The 22,434-nt window shown below is 35.8% G+C and overlaps 1 protein-coding gene across 4 annotated transcripts in view; it reads right to left on the bottom strand.

Annotated features, from left to right (window-relative positions):
• Window positions 1-22,434, bottom strand: part of LOC124230929 (gephyrin) — a 575,937-nt gene that overhangs the window by 215,485 nt on the left and 338,018 nt on the right. For 2 of the 4 annotated variants that reach the window (XM_046647482.1, XM_046647483.1), the window contains exons 6-8: window positions 16,209-16,275; window positions 9,997-10,269; window positions 8,575-8,682 (exon numbers count right to left, since the gene is read on the bottom strand). In XM_046647482.1, coding sequence (XP_046503438.1) covers window positions 8,575-8,682; window positions 9,997-10,269; window positions 16,209-16,275 — 448 coding nt within the window. The remainder of the gene's footprint in view (window positions 1-8,574; window positions 8,683-9,996; window positions 10,270-16,208; window positions 16,276-22,434) is intronic. The other 2 variants (XM_046647484.1, XM_046647485.1) reach the window with 1 other exon arrangement.

The following is a 22,434-nucleotide window of genomic DNA, read 5'->3' as shown; positions in this document are numbered from 1 at the left end:
ACTTAGATGACTGTTTCTCTAGTTTTAAAAAAACTTAAAAAAAAAGAAAACCATCATATTGATTTATGTTTGTTTTTGTTTCTGGTTTGTGCACTGCCAGGAAATTACTGCCCTCTGGTGGCAGCAGTGCCTGGGACTTTGCTTTTATGGTCTGACCATTTGGTGATCTCTGTAAATGGATTACAGAAGTCTATTCATTGCTGGGTGACAGATGATGAGAATCATGTTTATAGTCCTTTTTATTTGTCTATTTCTCCATTTTGAGCTGAAAACAATTAAGAATTTGGTGCCCTCTGGGAAGGAGAACAGGTCTTTGGTTTTTTGTTTTTGGTGGGGATGAGTTTTTGTGTTTCCGTGTTTACTCTGGACCTGTAGCTTAAGTTGTAGAATTGAAACTATGAGCTCTCTCTGTATTTGTGTGTCTGTAATTCAGAAAGACCTTTACCTATTGTGTTAGTGTGAAATGTTTCCCAATCTCTGGAAAGTATTAATTAAACTATATGGTCTATTAAATTAAAGGAGCTCAGTTGTAACTGGCTTAGGAGATAAAAAAATGCTTAAAGAAGTCAATTAGTTTTATAATTCTCCCAAATAAGGAAACTGAATTTCTCATACTTCAAATATGCTAGACTTAAGAAAAAACTTCTAATAGAAACTAACTCATAAATATTTTAAGAATCCATGTTCATATAATTAGGGTAAATCCTTGGCAAACAAGACTAGCTTAATAATTTTGGTTTTAAAAATTGTGTCTTTAAAAAAATTTATCAATGTTAAATATAACACAAGTATACATTTTGTTTTCCTTGGGTCATTTTCCCTAAATGTACTCAGGTTTACTGAATGAACAAGTTAACATTACATAATGCTTAGAATTATGAAAAAATATATTTAATGTTTGACTAAATTGAATCATTAGTCTGACAAATTATATTTCAACAGTATTTATGTTTTTAGCATGCCCGCGTGAAGATAATTTCCATGATCTTTAGGTAACAAGTTTTGGACAGACATTAACTTCAGTTAATTACTGGATAATCATTAGATTCCTAGATAATTTTTAAACAAGATAAAATTAGGAAACTGATTGCTAATCATAATTAAAAATCTTCTTATTGTGGTGAAATATACATAAAATTTACTATTTTAACCAGTTTTAAGTGTATAATTCAATGGCATAAGGTAAACTGACAATGTAATACAAACATCACCACTATCCATTTTCAGAACTTCTTCACCATCGGAAAGAGAAATTCTGTATCCTTCAAACAATAACTCCCCATTCCCCGCTTTCCCCAGCCCCTGGTCACCTCTATCCTATTTTCTGTCTCTATGAACTTGACTATTCTAGGTACCTCATGTAAGTGGAATTACACATTTGTCCTTTTATGTCTGGCTTATTTAACTCAGCATAATGTTTTCAAGGTTCATCTATGTTGTAGAATGTATCAAAAAACTTAATTTCTTCTTGTGGCTCAATAATATTCCATTGTATGTATATACCATATTTACGCATTTGAACATCAATGGACATTTGGGTTATTTCCACCTTTTGGCCATTGTGAATAATGCTGCTATGAACATTCGTGCACTAGTCCTTGCTTTCAATTCTGTTAGATATCTATCTAGAAGTGAAATTGTTTGATCATATGTTTAACTTTTAGAGAACCATAGAAGTGTTTTTCACAGTGGCTGCACCATTTTACAATCCCTCTAGCAACACACAAGGGTTCTAATTTCTCTACATACTTTGCCAACACTCATTTTTAATATTTTTGGGAGAGGGGGAGATTCTTTGGTGTTTTTTGAAATAGCCATCCTAATGGATATAAAGTGGTATCTCATTGTGGTTTTGATTTGCAGTTCCCTAATGACTAGTGATGTTGACTGTTCATGTGCATATTGCTATTTGTATACCTTCTTTGGAGAAATGTCTATTCAAATTTTTTAATTGTGCAGTTTCTTTTTTCACTATTGAGTTGCAGGCATTCTTTATATATTCTAGATATTAATCCTTTATCAGACATATGACTTGCCAATATTTTCTTCCATTCTGTGGGTTGTCTTTTCACTCTTGATAGTGTTCTTTAATGCACAAGTTTTTAATTTTGATGAATTCCAATTTATCTAATTTTTCTTTTGTTACATTGATATCTAATCATAATTTTAAGTTTATGTACTTTTGCTTATTTTTATTTGCTATATAGATGGTAGAGTTTTGTGTCATGTTTATGAACATGCTTCTTTTTGCTATTTTAACAAGTAGTCAAAGGATTGCATATTGCAGAAAATTTCATTATGTATGTTCATGATCTTTGCTGTCTATTAAAATAAACATGTCAGATAGTTCTTAATTATCTTTTTTTAAATCATTTTTTTTCTTAAGATTTTTTTTTTTTTGAGGAAGGTTAGCCCGGAGCTAACCACTGCCAGTCCTCCTCTTTTTTGCTGAGGAAGCCTGGCCCTGAGCTAGCATCTGTGCCCATCTTCCTCTACTTTATATGTGGGATGCCTACCACAGCATGGCGTGCCATGTCAGCACCCGGGATCTGAACTGGCGAACCCCGGGCTGCCAAGAAGCAGAACGTGCGAACTTAACCGCTGCGCCACCGGGCCAGCCCCTTAATTATCTTAATTCATAGAGAAACCCCTCAGGTTTTCTGTATGAAACAGAAATGACTTACTCTCATTAGAGGTTATAATTCACATGAATCACTGAGACTATGTTGGTAACAACAGTGACACAGAAACACAATTGAGCATGTGCTTTTCTTTTTTTAAGGGAAAAAAAGTTTTGTCCTAAAGCAGCAATTCTCAAACTTTTTGGTCTATGGACCCCTTTACATATTTAAAATTTATTTAAAATTTCTACAGTTTTTGTACACATGAGTTATAACTATTAATGCTTACTGAATTAGAAATCAAAACAAAACAAAATGAAAATTTAAAATACTTAACTCATTTGAGGAAAGCAATGATTAACACATTGCATGTTAAGTAAATTATATCATCATATTATTACGAAGATAGTTTTCATCTTGTGGATCACCTAAGAAATGCAGTCCTAAAGTAAAGTATCAGAGTATTTGAAAGAACATAATGAAGAATAAAACTTGGAAAATGAAGTTTATTTCTTTTGATTTATAATACCTGAGCCTGAAGATAAGTTACAAAATTTGTTAAAATATTCAAGTTCACTTAATTTTGATGAGCCTTTTTTCCTTGGCTTACTGATCAGTCCCTTTACCTACTGTCTGTCTACGTAATTTTCCTAGACAGGAGAGATGCTGTGTCTTACCAGAATAATTTTCTGTGCTACATGTTAACTCCATTATATGCTTGAGAGTTTAAGAGAGAAAAACCAAACAACAAAAGTTCCTTACTTATGCAAAAGCTAATTCTTACCAATTGTGTTACCTTTTATGCTTTAAAAAATGTTTTACTGTCATTTTAATTAAAAATGCAACCAAAAATTATTTCTCAGGCTTCCATGATCATATCTCAAATCAAGTGTCCAAATTTCCTCTGACAACTCAAAATTGAATCCTAAATATAGAACTTTAAAAAAATTTCGGGGTATTTTTTTCACCTAAAACTATCTTTGAGACTTCCCAGTAGGTTCCTGGAAATCACAAAAATTTGTTTTTCCAGCACAGAAAAAGAGTGATGAAAGATATAACTAGGTTTGTTACATGCATTACAATTGTAAATTTCATGGGAATTTGTCATATCAAAAGAGAAGCCCAGCCTTCTCCCAGTTAAAATTATGTAAGTAAAATGTTATTAATATAACTATTTCAGAAATTGTATGCTTTATGTAAAGTCCCTGGAGAATTGTCAAATACCCTCTGTCCCTAATGTTTTTACTCTAAGAGGATATACTGCTCAAAACTCTTTTGAAATAGTTATATTCTATTCTCCAATAGAGAATTTACTCTATTCCATTCTGGTATTACTGGTTACAGTTAATAACTACAGCTATTATGTTTCTGTCATCTACAGACGTAATTTTTTGTTTTTTTAGGAAGATTAGCCCCGAACTAACATCAGCCGCCAATCCTCCTCTTTTTGCTGAGGAAGACTGGCCCTGAGCTAATATCCGTGCCCATCTTCCTCTACTTTATATATGAGATGCCTACCACAGCATAGCCTGCCAAGTGGTACCATGTCCGCACCCGGGATCCGAACTAGCGAACCCCGGGCTGCCGAAGCAAAACGTGTGAACTTAACCAGTGCGCCACCGGGCCAGCCCCTACAGATGGATTCTGATGCTTGCTTGAAAGTTATTCTATAAGCTATAGGCCAGAGCTTGTGTATTCAACAAAGAAGGATATTTTCACAAGCCTCGTACCAGATACTTCAAACTACCAACACTTCAAAGAATATACTCTTGGGTACAGACTTCTGAAGTGTCATTGCTTAGACAACTTTTAGACCGTAACAGCCGACTGAGTATTTTCAAAATCCTTTTTAGTGCAGAAGCTGAAAGCGTCATGAAAGTAGACTGCTAAGCTAAGATCCAGTGAAATGAGAATTAATTACATAGGACTGAAGAAGAATTTTTTTCCTGGCTGCTTGTTTGGAATATCATTGATGTTTCAAATGTTCTATTTTCTGGATGTGTGAGGAAGCTCTTTTTCTTTCTTCTTAAGCTATGTATAACCCACAGAATTTAGTAGATCCTGATTTCTTAAAACTAAAATGAAATGTTTAAAAATGGTATTTGATTCTCACTGATACTCTCAGAATTCAGAACCTCTTACTAAGTTTTGTAACTTTTCTTGACATGATAGTGATTTCCACAGATTTAATAAAAATGTCTCCTTTTTTAACAGGATATAATTGGACAAACTGATGCTGAAACCAAGGACTTACATGGACTGTCATATTTGAGAATGGTGCTCATTTAATCAGATATGACTGCCACTTTGGAAGAACAAAGATTGGCTGTACTCAAGAGGCCAGTGCCTACAAAGCCATGCCAAGAAAAATGACCTGGTACTTGGAGTAGAGGGTTTCAGCCTTACATGTGGTAAGGAAGGTCACTAATATATGATAATGGATTTTACTGACCTGGAAAGAGAGGAACTTACTCAAATGACAAGTACTAGCAGGTGAAATCTGGTGAAGAGAGTTCCTTGGGCTTGGTTTCCTAACCTCAGGATGGCAAAAATAGAGATTTTTAAAGTAGGATCTGAGATTTCCAATGAAAAATTCCAGAGAGAAGTTAATTTTGTGGCTTCAGTATTTGCAAAACAAACTCAAGGAGGCTATATGGTTAATTAAGATCTTGCTGTACCTATATAAATAATCAAGCCAAAACTAACGAGACCAGCAATTTTTTTGTTTAAAAATAATCTTTGAAATTATGATCATAATGGGGAGGAGGGAGTTGTCAGGAAAATGGGCAAGAAAGATTATTAAATGTCCAGATTTGTATACCCTTTTGGATTATCTTCACTTGTCTTTGTCCTGAGAAGAAACAATTGAGTATTGCTCCATGTATATTAACCAAGTTTTGCATCTATTTATAAATTCATCTCAGCCTTTGTGGCTGTTGATATATGTGTACGTCCTTTGAATTTTTCTTTAAACTGGTTGTAACAGGTTACTGTTTTCTTATTAATTAATTAGTTAAATAAAATCTTTATATATATTTCCTCATTCATATTCCTCTGTTTCCAGTAGGAAACAGGGAATCTGTGTTCCCAGTGGTTCAAATAAAATCTAAGAGATGAGACCCACTTGCTCTGACTGGCCTGAACTACATGTTCCTTTAACTAAAAACTGTGACTATGTGAAATGGATATGCTGATTACATTAAGCCAACCTACCCTGGAGGTTTAGTCATTCCCACTCAAACTGTATTACTGAGAATTGTGGTATAGTGTTAGGAAGAGGGAATGGAAAATGGCTGCTGGAGAGGCAACTAACAAATATCCAATACAAGAGGCTTTCCTCAAGCCTCTTTATTTCCTGTAAAAACAAGTTGACCAGTTTGGCAATAACGAGTAATCAGATCACCGGTAACTAACTATTGGAAGAGTCAGTACATTGATCAGGTTTTACTTTCTTGATTATAAGAAGTAGATAATTGAGTTAGGAAAGTAAAGAACTAATAAAAAGAACTCCCTAGTTAGATTGTGAACTCTTTATGGGCTAGAACAATCTATTTATAATTGTATTCTGGGAACCAAGCACAGTGTTTGGCACCTACAAAGAATTCTTTAAATATTAAACTCTAAATTTACAAAGTTTATAATTTTAACCCACATATATTATTTGCTACAAATAATAACCTCTTATGACATGCAGGGCAATTATTATAATTTCCATCGTGGATATGAGAAATTGAATCTTAAATCTTGAGTAATTTGCTCCAAATATTAAGTGGTAAAGCCAGGTCTTCTAGTCAGGTCTTCTGATTTTAAGCTGCATATTTTTTTACATTATTCCACATTGCTTCACATGCCTCAGAATGTGACTAGCTGACGGAAATTGTGATTTTTCTCTTCAACAGTTAATCAGATTCTCCTTTTCAAAAGTTAATTTTTAAATTTTACTTCAATAAAGCTTGTAAAAATGAGCCAAATAGTTTGTAGAGACATTTGAAATTACTGTTCTCATATAGAGATCTGAAACACTGACCACAAACCAGGGCACTCAGAGCCAATGAGGTTCATTAATGAAGTTAGTGCCAGATAAGCATTCACAGAGTTAACACAGCTTCTTTAGGAGCACCAAGAACATTAAAGGCTTTCCATTTCATTATTTTCTGTTACGTATTTCTTCTTTTTCATTCTTTTCTATGGATGCTAGGTCCGAAGAACAAGAACATTATACTCTTTGATGTATAGTTCTGATTATCATTTGTCAAAGGAAGCATAAAAATCTACTTACAAAACTGCATATCTGTCAAAAAGACCATAACTGCTACTTACAAAGGATTAGTAAATATCAGCTAATAAGTAAGAAGTTTCTGGGTAATGCCATATGAGGACATCCAGTTACAACACTTAAATAGCCATTCTCAACTAGTTCCTCCAGAGAATTAAGCCGTAATAATTTAAGGAATCCTTTGTATGTAATAATTAATTTCTGTCCTATGCATCTAGAATGGTATTAGTTATGTGCAATCTTTGGAAGAACTGAACAAAAATAGGAGTCACTCAAATCATTTTCAGTGTAATAATATGAAACTGAGAATATGGTAACTTAAAAGCTTGGTTATGAATACAAAACTTGCAAATACTATAGTTTGAAAACCAAGATGATTATTGTAGTTGCCGTGTTGCTTTATAAGATGAGAATACAAAAGACAGTCCTGCTTCAAGTTTGGTACTTTTTGGAATGTTTCAAATTTATAACAAAGCCATATCTGGAGCATTCACATATGAGATGTCAACTGAAATTCATAAATAATTTTACTAATCAATGTTTAAATTTTCTACTTGGCCTTTCACTAACTCAAGCTTACTGCCAACCAGGCATGGCTTGTTGATATAAGGGTTAAAGTCCTCATTTGGTAGCATATCTTCCAAGTGTATACCTTTGGTAGTGTATCTTCCAAGAGATTATTAATGTTAGTTTTCTCCTCCATCCCCTCTGAAATTCTGGGTGTTTTTCCTAAGTATTTAAAGCCAAATTTCACTTTATTATTTGTTTCTTTTTTTCTCTCATTTTATATCCATATTAGGGATTGAGATAGATCTTTTTGCAGGCTTGGTCTAAATTATCACTGCTTAGTCACTTATGCTTAGCAGTTTAATCTTTTCTAGCCTGGCACTTTTTACAAACTATCATTCAGCCACTGACTGAAAGAAGTGATACAATCTGAAGATTAGGAATCTCAGAATTTGTACCAAGACTCAATTCTCTAAATGGTTGTATAAGAACATAGTGAAGGAAAAGAAAATAAGATGCAAAATCATGAGGAAAAAAAGCAAGGTTAACACAAAGTACAGTCAAGAGTTGCTTAACGATGGGGATAAGTTCTGAGAAATGCATTAAGTGATTTTCTTGTGCAAACAACATCACAAAGTGTACTTACATAAACCTAGATGGTATAGCCTATTATATACCTAGGCTATATGGTGCTAATCTTATGAGACCACTGTCATTTACGTGGTCCATTGTTGATCGTCCATGTCAAAACGTCATGATGTGGCGCATGACTGTAAATATTAGCTTGGCCAATCTATTTAGATTTTAAGACAAAGTGATCCTCTTAAGGGATTATCTTAATTAAGCCAGGTAATGTTTTTAAAGGTATGTATCGAAATTGCTAAAGAAAAAAATTAACTTCTGAGCAATGAATTTCTTGGAAGTCATGTGATGAAAGCTCATTGCCACATATTACAGAATCTTAATAATTTTAGAGTACTTTAGGTAGAGGAGAAACTCTAGTAAATTACATTCCTTGATGAAATATACTCAGTGGCACTTAAACTTTCATACAGCTGAAGATCCTTCAGAATAAAACACATCTTCCATAATATGTTATAGCCTACCTCCAAGGATAGGAGATAGGCTGAATGCTTGCAAAATCATTAATGCAAAAGCCTGTGGTCTTACCCGTTCATCTGCACTGCCTGTTGCATGATGGGGATAATTGATGAGACCAGGGATGGGCTGCTCACCGTGTGCCATGATAACAGCAGGACTGGTGTAGAATGGATGCTTCTAATGCACAACACATAACAACTATGAATATAGTGACAGGAAAACATGAAACTATACAAGCAAAATGACTGGAAAGGAAAAAGGGTGAAAACAAATGGAACAATGAAATGTCAAAATTTTTCAAATGTAGAATGACAAAATCAGTTTAGATTTCAAATTCTAGAAGCTTTTTTCTTAAGACTGAAATTGATGGTAATTTTTATTAAGAGTAAAAGAGAAAGAAGATAAAATGGTTTTAAAATGTACTTATTTCACCAATGAGTTCTATAAAAACGAAACAAAACAAAACAAAACAAACCTCACACACAAGTTAAATAGTTGCTAGGCTTAAGTAAGGACTTAATAAATCATTGAATGGATCTTGAGACAGGATCACCTGGTCTTCAGTGAAAGAACCATCTACTGGTTGTCTGAATGGACACTTCAAAGGATCTCTATGATCCTTTCTAATCTGTATGTTGTCAAAAAATCCTCTCATGCTATGCTCATGGCCAAAATATCTGGATGATCCATGAAAGTTTAGGAATTACTTCATATAGTGATTTGATTTTCAGTCTTTATACTCTCAATCAATGAATAATCATTATTCCAAGAAGTGCTATGTTACTTTCTAAAGATTTTAAAGCATACTGTATGGATAATAATGTAAATCATGTTCTGTGCCTTTAAGATGACTAAATTTACTCAAGTACCTCATGGTACTCTATTTATTCTCAGAAGTATCCAAAGAGAATTTGTAATACTTTGGTACTGTCCTAATAATATTTATTACTTTATTAAATTAAAAATGCAAATATATCCATTTCCTCTCTATACCACTAGGGTAATTTGTGCCAAGTAATATTTAAATAAGTGCTTAGTTAATTGCTGAAAAGCCTTGTCTTTTAAAAAAATCTATTAATCTTTCTCAACTAGCTTTTTGAATCGTCTAAGGTCTCTTACCTTCAGTTTGGTGCTCTTTTAAAAATCTGTGAATATTTGATGTTTTGAATATATAGATATAGTATATTTAATATGTCCACAAAAATGACATCTCCAAATAGTTCCTAAATGTCATATTGTTTATCATTGCAGCTATTACTTCAATAGGTAACAGGAGTATCTTTAATGCCTCAGAACTCAGAACAAACATCAATGCCTTCAAGGACACTACATTATGGAGGGAACATAGCTGTGGAGTGTCATGAATATCACAGTTCTTTTTTAAGGATGCCCTGAAGAGGTATTATGGAAGCATGGAATGGAAAGAGGGATGAAGTCAGTACATTTACCTGCGGGTCCTTTAGATCTTTGGGCCTCTCTCAGCTGGCTTACCTTGGCAGCAATGGCTGCTGCAGTTATATGTGATGAAGAACTGTCTTCTGTTGAAGCAACACCACTGTCTTTCTTCTCTTCTTCTTCTTCTTCACATTGAACCCCTTTGTCTTCTGTCTGTTTATGAGGGCTAGTTGTGGGAGGAGGGGAAAGTGGAGGTGGTGGGGAAGGTAAATCTTCAAGTTCATCATGCACTTCCTTTACTTTTACAATGGCATCACGTAAAAGGTCAATGGCGTGAGGTAGAGCTGGCAGTATGAACTGAAAGCATTCCTGTATGCAAGAGGAAGAAAAAACATGAAGATGAAGCACTTTCATAGGTATACAAAATGGGAGAAATCAAATTTATTTGTGACTTTGGATCTGTATTTCTCTCCATCATCTTAAGGAATATTTAAAGCATTGCCTTTGCAATGTGAAATATGAAGTAAGCATGGCATATATTACAGTATTCTCCATAAGCTGAAGAACTACAGTACTCTATAAGCACACAATACATTTTTTAAGTTAAATGTCCTCACAACTTTGGGGTTTAAAAGATACATTATGTGAAAGGCAAGAATAGTTTTCAGCTTTCTAGTAGAGCAGAGCACTAACTGAGGACTGAACTATTTTATTCCCAGTGCTAAAGTTCTGACTATCATCATAAAGTATAGCGAGACAACATTGTACAACATGTAAAAATACATACAAATTTGTACAGAGCATTGCATAAAAGTCAATTCAGTTTCCTGCTCAGGTGCCCACTATTACCTATAATGTATCACCAAAAGAAAAGAGCTGAGAACTTTAAAATCGGAACATAGGGATAGATATGTTTGGGAAATAAGTTTGGGCAGAGGTCTTTCTTTTATAGTTAAGGTAACTTACCTTAAAATCTAAGATGTAAAGAAATATCTTAAAATTTACAGAGGGCTACTGGAATACCTGGAAGGGTACCTCATCTTGTGACCTCTCCTTGTTTGACTCAATCACTTTATTGATAAAGATTATATAGGAAAGAATTTAACCTTGACCAAAGAGAGGTCTGGCCTTTATTCTCAGCTTTTGGGAGGTGATCTCTAGTTCCTTGGAATGTCATGACTGACAGGAACATCTTTGTTGCCTGGGGGGCTTTGGTCACTGGATAGTCTAACAGTGTGGTTTATTATGAGAGCTTTGCGAAACATGGTATCAGTTTTGCCTCTGGAAGGAAATGGAGACTAAAGCCATCAGTCTCCCCTCTGGAAAGGGCTAGACTAAAGGTCAACCATGCAGGCAATATGTGACTGAGTACCAGTAAAACTTCTGGACACCAAAGGCAAAGGTGAGAATGCCTACTTAGCAATACTCTGTGGGTACTGTCTCACATTACGATTAAGAGTAGGTAATGCTGTCCCTGACTCCATGGGAGACGATGACCAGAAATTCCTCATTTAGTCCATCTCTTAGACTCTGCCCTATGCACATTTTCCCTTGGCTGATTTCAATCTGGAGTTTTTTCTTGTAATTAATATAGCATAACTGTGAATATAACAGCCTTCAGTGAATTCTGTGAGTCCTTCTAGTGAATTATTAAACTGAGGGTGGTTTTAGAAATCCCCTGAATTGAAACTGGTGTGAGAAGTGAGGGCAGTCTTGTGGAGTGCTCCAAGTTTGCAGTTGGTTAAGTTTTGCAGTTGGCCAAAACTCCTCACAGTTGGTGTTAGAAGTGGGGTTTGCTAGAAACATCCTGACTCACTGAAACATGTGATCTGGGAAAAGAAAGGAACAGAGAGTAGGGGATGAAAAATCTTTAGAGCCTGGATGAACACAGGGTCACCCCAAGTAAGGAATTGCAGCTGTGCTGCAATTAGTTATTGGAAATAAAAATTAGCAATGGAATTTCTAAATGAAAGATCCAGTTCCTAAGGAGCTGTGTCAGTGGATGCATAAAGAAATGCAAAATAACAAGAAACTAGGTAAATACACAATCCCTTGGTTATTTTTATCTGTACCAGCTAAAACGAAAGTAAGGGATAATATTGGGGGCGATCCTGAGGCTGGGCCAAACTTGGATTCTGGCTGGCGAGCCTCAGAGCTGCTTCTAAAGGAAAAAGTTAAGTCGAAGCAATAAATAGTCAATAAAGTTAGACTGATTAATAAGAGAACGGGGAAAGAGAAACTAGAGATTCAAGGGACTTGTCTTACCAGGGTGGAAATATTTAAATGGTTATTAAGAAATGAATGAATAAAGTGAATACTGATGGGGGCAAACAAAGGGCTTAATGTAGCACTTTTGTGGGTTGAATGGACAAATGGGAGCCCCTGCTGGTCTCCCAACACTGAAAGGTCCTAAACAAATCTCTATTTACCCTATTTTGGAGGAACTTAAAAAGCTAGAAGGCAAAGATGACTATAAGAAACCTCACCTTGAATCACCTTAAGTGATAGTCCCATAATCTAATCAAGATAAGGCCAGACAAAAGGATCTGGATCCCTTGGCTCAAACCCAGGCCTAGAAATCCAAGGCCATGTTGCACATGAATGGGTAAAATGGTCAGGGGATGGAGAAGAGAATTTTCTGGGACTCTTTAACATGGGAGCCCCATGTGCTGTTATTCTAAAACCACTGAAGTCCTAATGGGGTTACAGTTAGATTGGGAGGACATAGGAATGCAACAGTTGATGGGATTAAGGTGAAAGTTTGGATGAAAATTAGAACGTTTGGACAGTGAACTTTATGTTAAGTAGTGAGTCTCCTTTACCTGAATGTATTATGGGATGGATATTGTATTTGATGACTGGAGAATTCTTCTCCTACCTAGTATTGTAAAACAGAAGGCATGTAAATTCACTCCTCCGTCAATGTAGATTGGACATACTAAATGGGAACCAATAAGATTGCCTGAGCCTACACAGGTCACTAATTTGCTGTACAATGGTCCTGTGTGGAGTGCAGACCGGGCTTTTGGCAAAAAGCTGTGAGTGCCACCTAGCAATAACTGCTAGGATTTTGGACCAGAAAGGTTCCATTTGAGAGATAATTACTAGCTTGCTAGTGGACTTTAATTGAGCGTCCTTCTGACTGAAGTAGATAAAATAATCTTGAAACCTGAAATACCCATAATGTCTTGGGTAATGTCTGAGAAACACTCTAGTGAGGAAGGCTATGCCCAGGAGACTTCCATAATAAAATGGAAATGGTGTATAAAAGATCATGCTACCAGTAGAATGCAAGGAGGTACTCACGAGCAGGTAGCCTCTTTTCACCTAGGGCCGACTTCGGAACCACCTGAGGAGCTGCTGGATCCTATGGCCACTTGGGCCACCTGGGCGGTGCCCTATAAACAGCTTTCTAGTGATCAACAAAGAGCTGCTTGGTTTATGGATGGCAATTCCAAGATGAAGGGACAACATCCTGTTTGGAAGGCCGCCACTCTGATTGAAGAAGGTAAAAACAAATCAGCTCAATAGGCTGAACTACATGATGTTTGCCCCTATGTTTAGGTTTTTACCAAGTCATGGGAAGTGTCCAATGGCCTGGCCATATAGTCAGGCAGAAGGGCAATAGAAAACTGGTCTATTAAAGGGAGGCCGGTATAGGGTATGGCCCTTTGGAAATCACTCTGGGAATGTAAGGAGGATATTAAAGTAGGATACGATAATGCCCATCAGAAGAACCCCCTTCCAGAATTGGAAGTTGATTGGAACTGGTGAGCAGATAGCACGGTATGCTTGTTTGACATGGCCACCTGAGCCCATGAGATGAGTGGACACTGGGAGGCTGTGGCAATGCAGAGATGGGCTGAATCTAAATATATTCCCCTTGCACCCTCTGAGGCACAAAATGCCAACAAGAACTGCTCTGTCTGCTAACAAGAGAGACAGAGAATGCAGAGGGCTGTGCAGCAGATTCCACAGGGGAAGGTCCTGCACATGGCTGGCAGTTAGACTGCTGCCAGTAGCCGCTGGAGGCTACAAATAGGTCCTAACAAAAATAGACACTCTGGACTGGGCTTTGCTTACCCAGTGGTAGGTGCAAAAGCTCAGCATACTGTAAAAGGACTAGAACAGAAGAAATTGTATCAATGACCATGGAGTCACATTTCTTTAGATCAAGGAACGCACTTTCATCTTCAGAGCAATGATATGATAGAAAATTGGAATGGGCAATTGAAACGTGTTGTCTAAAATGCAAGGAGATAAAGGCATGAAGGGCTGGCTGACATGCCTTCATTAGTATGTGATCACACTCAACATGAAGGAGGCCAAGGGAGAGTCCCCACTAGATAGCTTCCTTTACTTTTCTGGGGAAGAGAGGGTTGAGAGAGGATGCTGGAATGACTGTACTTTTTTCTTTAGGACTTTAATTTTTCTTTTTGCCCCATGTCACCTCAACTGTCTTTTCTACTACTGACGCAGTGGTCCTAGGACCTGGGCTGCAACTAGGTGCCAGAAGCAGGGATGATTCCTCAGCAGAAAGTGTAACTATACCTTTAAACCTTTATGTCAGAATTCCTAAGGGCCTGATGGGGTAGATTGTGTCTTACTCCATCTGGCCAAATTGGGGTTAATCGTGAATGCAGTTATATTGCCTGGTGTTTGAGACCGTCCATTAGTTCTATTCTTATGTAACCTTATCATATATTAACGGAGATGGACTGAGCGGGAGGCACTTGCTAAAGCAGTAATACTGCTGGCAATCTGTACCAGCACAATGGCCAAACCAAGTGCCTCGTTCAAAGATTATCAAAGGAAAAGTTCTATATAAATGGAGAGAAGGAGGAATGGTAGCTGAAGGTAAAGGAATGAATAAATGGGTTAGGCAACAAGGGAAATCCAATACTATATTGGTGTCTCAAAAGAGGCTTAGACCAAGAGATGATATTGTTTCTTAGCTCAGTTGTAACAGATGATGGAAAAGGTAAAGCCATATGCTGCTGAGATGACTACCGCTTTTGGAATCTGACAAGCTGTAAACCTAAGTAGCATTGCTCTGGGGGAGATTTTGGTCAAACGATATGATGATGGTCTAGGCTAACTATTAACGTCTGTGCAGGACTCCAGTAATATGCCTCTATATTCTGACTCTCATTTGTCAGGTTATAGCTACCACTGTACTGTGATATATTATAATACTGGCATTGTCAGTAAGATTATAATACAGATATTGATGGTCATATCTATTGGGAAATTGAGTTAAAGCCTCCTCAAAATGTAATACCAATGGAAAATGACTGGTCTGAGCAAGAGAACTAATTTCTATGGTAAATAGTTCTGTGCAAATGTATCATAAGGTACAAATAGAAGTACATCAAGGTGGAAAATTATTAAATTAGCACAAAAATATGAAAATGTGTATAATGGCTTTAGAGGATGGATTGGTTGTTTCCCTAAATATATCCCTATCCCACACTGGCTCCTTCAAATCTTAGACATATTCACACTGATACTGTTGTATCTGTAACATAAATGTATATAAATGTAATATAAATGTATACATATACATGTATCTGTATATATATAAACATATCTGTAATATAAATATAGCAAATATAGATGCCTGGTCAAATACGATTGTTTTGCTGTAAGAGACCTGGGTCAAAGGCTAGAGGATTCCTTGTGTAATGAAGAATTAACCTTATCCAAAAAGAGTCTTGCCTTTGCCCTCAGTTACTGGCAAGTAATATGAGTGTCTTTGTTTGCCTGGAGGACTTTGGCCACCAGACAGTCTAATAGCGTAATTTATGATGGAGTCTTTGGTCAATGTGGAATCAATTTTGCCTCTGGAAAGTGTTAGTAAAGGTATCAGCCCACCCTCTGGGAAGGGCTAGAGACTAAAAGTCAGCCACATGGGTAGTATGTGATGACCCCCAATAAAAACTCTGGACATCAAAGGCTTGCAGCTTCCCTGTTTGGCAATATTCCTTGTGTTGTTACACATTGATGCCAGGAGAGTAATTTAGTACCTCTCCTCTACTCTGTCTTATGTGCTTCTTACCTTGGTTGATTTTAATCTGTATCCTTTCCCTTTAATAAGCCATAATCATGAGTATAACATCTTTCAGTGAATTTGGTGACTCTTTCTAGTGAATTATTGAAACTGAGGGTAGTTTGGGGAATGTACTAAATTGAAATTGGTGTCAGAAGTGAGGGCAATCTTGTAGAGTGCTCTAAATTTTTGGTTGGCTAACTCTCACAGTTGGCCAAAACTCTTTACACTGAACCATATAAATGTCAAGGTTGCTTACCTGAGATCCTTTCTTGCTACCTGGCAGGTTAATTATGAGAGTTTTCCCTCTGATTCCACATACAGGCCTGAAAGGAAAGAGAAACTGGATGAATACTAAATTGCAAAGAATGGTTGGTTTAAATACATTCAACAGCAAAGATCAACCATTGTACAGTGAACAAATGTTTTAGGAATAAAATTGTTACAGCTAGAGATTCACCAATTGCTATCCAAACTGGGCACTCTGGTGAGGTTTTTACAATAATGGTTAGTGTGATGGACTGGAAAAATGCACTGAATATGGGATCAGAATAAATTAACCATTTGAAAGAAATAATGGCCAAATTATCTTCTTTCTCTAACTTCAGCTTCTTCATATCTCATACAAAGATTTCAATGAGAGAGTGTATTAAAAAATGCCTGGTATAGTAATATTTATGTTCAGAAGTCTAACACATAAGGCACCCAAGAGTTGAGCTGAGACTTACATTTACACTCTTGCATCTCAGGAAGTCTCTAAGTTTTAAAGTAAAATAAGGTCTCTCACAAATGAATGGCAGCGGGGAAGTTTGGAGAGCTCAGTTGCTAACAGATCCACTGATAAACACAGGCAATTTAAAGTAGAAAGGTCTTTCAGAGATCGTTGTAAATTTCCGGGCCACTTTTAAACTAAGTGCTGCAATAAGAAACATAAAGAGTGGAAACGCACCGAAGACTAAAGTCAAGAGTTGAAGGCCTGGATTTCTTTTTTTTCTTTTTTTTTAAAGTATGTATTATGTACATACGTATGTATGTATGTATGTATGCATTTATTTATTTATTTTTGAGGAAGATTAGCCCTGAGCTAACATCTGCCGCCAATCTTCCTCTTTTTGCTGAGGAAGACTGAGCCTGAGCTAACATCTATGCCCATTTTCCTCCACTTTATATACGGGATGCCTACCACAGCATGGCTTGCCAATCAGTGCCGTGTCTGCACCCGGGATCCGAACCGGCGAACCCTGGGCCGTGGAAGTGGAATGTGCGCACTTAACCGCTGCGCCACCAGGCTGGCCCTCTCAAGACCTGGATTTCATATGAGAGTTGTAATCATGTTTTGCCACTAATTGGCTGTGTTACTTTGACCTGGCAACATCTCATTTTCATAATTTGAAAACAAAGGGATTAGAATAGTCTATTTCTAAAGTTTTACAACTAAGATTGTAAAAGTCACGTAGGAAATGTTTTTCCAAAACTTCTTCCTATGGTTGAGTTTATTCTTTAGCTGCTCTCACTCTCTGAAACAACCTAAAATTGTCTTATACTTTATTGTTTTTTTTTCTTGTTCTATTCACAAGAATTGATAGCTATTTATTTAAAACTTTCTGTATCTTTTCTTTTTAATTGAGATATAATTGACAAATAACATCATATTAGTTTTAGGTGTAGAACATAATGATTTCATATATGTATATACTGCAAAATGGTTACACAAGTTAACATCCATCACTAAAAATAGTTACAAATTTTTTTTCTTTTGATGAGAACTCTTACGATCTACTCTCAGAAACTTTCAAATATACAATACAGTTTTATTAATGGTAGTCACCACACTGTACATTACATCCCTAGAATTTATTTATCTTTTAAGTGGAAGTTTGTACCTTTTGACCACCTTCACCCATTTCGCCCACTCCCCAACTCCTGTCTCTGGCAATGATCACTCTATTCTCTGTATTTACGAATTTGGTTATTTTCAGATTCCACATGTAAGTGAGATCATACAGTATTTGTCTTTCTCTGACTTATTTCACTTAGCAAAATGCAAAGTGCATCCATATTGTTGTGAGTGGCAGGACTTCCTTCTGCTTTATGCTAATACTCCTTTATATATGTATACACACATACACCCCCTCCCCCCACATTTTCTTTATCAGTTCACCCACTGATGGACAATTAGGTTGTTTCCATGTCTTGGCTATTGTAAATAATGCTGTAATGAACATGAGGGTGCAAATATCTTTTTGAGACAGTGATTTCATTTCCTTTGCGTAAATACCCAGAAATAAAATTGCTGGATCATAAGGGTAGTTCTATTTTTAATTTTGTGAAGAACTGCCATACTGTTTCCCATAGTGGCTGAACAATTTACATTCCCACCAACAGTGCACAAGGGTTTCCTTTTGTCCACATCTTCTTGTTATCTCGTCTTTTTGATAATAGCCATTCTAACAGGTGTGAGGTGATTTCACTATGGTTTTGATTTGAATTTCCCTGATGGTTAGGGATATTGAGTACTTTTCATGTACTTGTTGGCCATTTGAACGCCTTTGGAAAAATATCTCTTCAGATCATTTGCCCATTTTTAAATCAGATTATTTTCTTTTTTCTTATTGAGTTGTATGAGTTCTTATATTTTGAATATCAACTCCTTATCAGATCTATATTTATGAATATTTTCTCCCATTCTGTGGATTGCCTTTTCATTGTTGATAATTTCCTTTGCTGTACAGAAGCTTTTTAGTTTGATGTAGTCCCACTTGTTGATTTTCGCTTTTGTTGACTCTGCTCTTGGAGTCAATGAATCCAGAAAGATATTGCCAAGAACCATGTCTAGAAGCTTACCCTCTATGTTTTCTTCTAGGATTTTTATGGTTTCAGGTGCTACTTTCAAGTCTTTAATCCATATTGAGTTGACTTTTATGTACGGTTTAATAGTATCCTATTTAATAGTATACTATTTCATTCTTTTGCATGTGGCTGTCCATTTTTCCCAATACCACTTATTGAAGAGACTATCCTTTTCCTGTTGTATATTCTTGGCTTCTTTCTCATAAATTAATTGACCATATATGTGTGGGTTTATTTATGGACTCCCTATTTTGTTCCTCTGATCTGTGTGTCTCTTTTTATGCCAATACCATACTGTTTTGATTATTATAGCTTTGTAATATAGTTTTAAACCAGGAAGTGTGATGCCTCCAGCTTTGTTTTTTTTTCTCAAAGATGTTTTGACTATTTGGGGTCTTCTGTGCTTCCATTAGGAAAGGTTATTCTATTTCTGTGAAAAATGCCATTGGAATTTTGATAGGGATTGCACTGAATATGCAGATTGCTTTGAGCAACAAGGACTTTTTAACAATATTAATTCCTCCAATCTCTGAGCATGGAACATCTTTCCATTTATTTGTGTCTTCTTCAGTTTCTTTCATTAATGTCTTATAGTTTTCAGTGTACAGGCCTTTCACTTCCTCAGTTAAATTTATTCCTCAGTATTTTATTATTTTTGATGCAATTGTAAATGGGATTGTTTTGTTAATCTCTCTTTCTGATGGGTTCACTATTAGTGTATAGAAATGCAACTGATTTTTATATGTTGATTTTGTATCCTGCAACTTTACTGAACTTGTTTACTGGTTCTAACATTTTTTGGTGGAGTCTTTAGGGTTTTACTATATATAATATCATGTCGTGCAAATAGAGACAGTTTTACTTCTTCCCTTCTGATTTGGGTGGCTTTTATTTCTTTTCCTTGATTAATTTCTCTGGCTAGAACTTTCAGTGCTATGTTGAATAAAAGTGGGTAGAGTGGGCCTTCTTGTCTTATTCCTGATCTTAGAGTAAAAAAGACTTTTAGTTTTTCACCACTGAGAATGATGTTAGCTGTGTTGTCATATATGACCTTTATTATGTTAAGGTATGTTTCCTCTATACCCACTTTGTTGAGAATTTTCATCAGGAAAGGATGCCGAACTTTGTCAAATGCTTTTTATGCATCTACTGAAATGATCATATGATTTTTATCCTTCATTTTGTTAGTGCGGTCTATAACACTGATTGATTTGTGGATGTAGAATATCATCCTTCTATCCCTGGAATAAACCCCACTTGATTATAGTGTATGATCCTTTCCATGTATTGTTATATTCAGTTTGCTAAAATTTTGTTGACAATTCTTGCATCTATGTTCATCAGGCATATTGGTCTGTAATTTTCTTTTCTTGTAGTGTCCTTGTCTGGTTTTAGTATCAGGGTAATGCTGGCCTTGTAAAATGAGTTTGGAAGTGTTCCCTCCAAGAATTTTCTGGAGGAGTTTGAAAAGGATTGGTATTAATTCCCCTTTAAATGTTTGGTAGAATTCACCAGTGAGGCCACCTGGTCCTAGACTTTGTTGGGAGATTTTAGATTACTAATTTCCTTACTAGTAATTGGTCTGTTCAGATTTTCTATTTCTTCACAATTTAGTCTTGGTAGGTTGTATGTCTCAAGGAACTTAACCATATCTTCCAGATTGTCCAGTTTGTTGGCATACAATTGTACATAATTTCTTATGATTCTTTGTATTTCTGCGCTATCAGTTGTGATGTCTCCTCTTTCATTTCCAATTTTATCTATTTGAGTGCTATCTCTCTTTTTCTTGGTAAGTCTAGCTAAAGGTTTGTCTATTTCATCTTTTCAAAGAATCAGCTCTTAATTTCATTGATCTTTTCTATTGTCCTTTTAGTCTCTATTCCCTTTATTTCTCCTCTGGTCTGTTATTTCCTTTCTTCTACGAAGTATGGGTTTAGTTTGTTCTTCTTTTTTAGTTCCTTGAGGGGTAAAGTTAGGTTGTTTACTTGAAATCTTTCTTGTTTCTTAAAGTAGGCATTTAAAGCTATGAACTTCCCTCGGAGAACTGCTTTTGCTGCCTCTCATAAGTTTTGGTATGTTGTATTTCCATTTTCATTTGTCTTAAGATATTTTTTAATTTCTTTTTTGATTTCTTCTTTGACCCATTGATTGTTTAGCAGCATGTTGTTGAATCTTCACATATTTGTGAATTTTCCAGTTTTCTTCTTGTAACTGATTTCTCGTTTTATATCATTGTGTTTGGAAAAGATGCTTAATATGATTTCAATAATCTTAAATTTACTAAGATTTGTTTTGGTCTAATATATGATCTATCCTGAAGAATGTTCCACGTGCATTTGAGAAGAATGTGTATTCTGCTGCTTTTGGATGGAATGTTCCTTAAACACCTACTAAGTCCATCTGGTCTAAAGTGTCATTAGTATCCAATTTTTCCTTATTGAGTTTCTGTCTGGATGGTCTATTCAAAGATGAAAGTGGGGTATTGAAGTCTCCTCCTATTATTGTATTATTGTCTACTTCTTCCTTTAGGTCTGTTAATATTTGCTCTATACATTTAGGTGCCCCTATGTTGGATGCATAAATATTTACAAATATATCTTCTTGGTGGACTGACCTCTTTTTCTTTTTGATTGACCTCTTTATTATACAATAACCTTCTTTGTCACTTATTACAGTCTTTTTCTTGAAGTCTGTTGGTCTGATCTAAGTATGGTGACCCCAGCTTTCTTTGGCTTTCTATTTGCATGGAATATCTTTTCTCATCCTTTCGCTTTCAGTCTCTGTGCGTCCTTACACCTGAAGTGAGTCTCCTGTAGGCAGCATATAGTGAGGTCTTGTTTTCTTTTACCCATTCAGCCACTATATGTTTTGATTGGAGAATTTAGTCATTTACATTTAAAGTAATTATTGACAAGGATGGACTTATTGTCATTTTGTTAATTGTTTTGCAGCTATTTTGTAATTCCTTTGTTCCTTTCTTCTTCTCTTGCTGTGTTCCTGTGTGATTTGATGATTTTCTGTACCCTTGGATTTCTTTCTCTTTCGTGTATCTACTATAGGATTTTGCTTTGTGGTTACTATGAGGCTTAGAAAAAAATCTTATGTTTATAACAATCTATTTTAAGTGGATAACAACTTAAGCTCAAAGACATTCTAAAGTTCTACAGTTTTACTCCTCCCACCCTGTTTTGTTTTTGATGTCACAATTTACATCCTATGTACTCATTAAAAATTACTGTAGTTATAGTTATTTGTACCACTTTTGTCTTTTAACCTTCACACTAGATTTATAAGTGATCAACACATCACCATTACAACATTAGATTATTCTAAATTTAACTATATATTTCCCTTTACTGGTGAGATTAACACTTTCATATGTTTTCCTGTTACTAATTAGCACTCTTTTGTTTCAACTTAAAGAAGTCACTTTAACATTTCTTTTAAGGCCAGTCTAGTAGTGGCAAAGTTCTTCAGCTTTTACCTGTCTGGAATACTCTTCATCTCTCCTTCAATTCTGACAACTTTGTTGGTTAAGTATTCTTGGTTGGCAGGTTTTTTTCCCCAGCACTTCCAATATATTTTGCCACTTTCTTCTGGCCTGAAAAGTTTCCTGCTGAGAAGTCTGCTGATAG

The sequence above is a fragment of the Equus quagga genome, chromosome 20 (assembly GCF_021613505.1).
Source record: "Equus quagga isolate Etosha38 chromosome 20, UCLA_HA_Equagga_1.0, whole genome shotgun sequence".
Lineage (NCBI taxonomy): Eukaryota > Metazoa > Chordata > Mammalia > Perissodactyla > Equidae > Equus > Equus quagga.
Note: the sequence above shows the minus strand (reverse complement) of the source record. Positions and strands in the feature narration are given on the sequence as shown.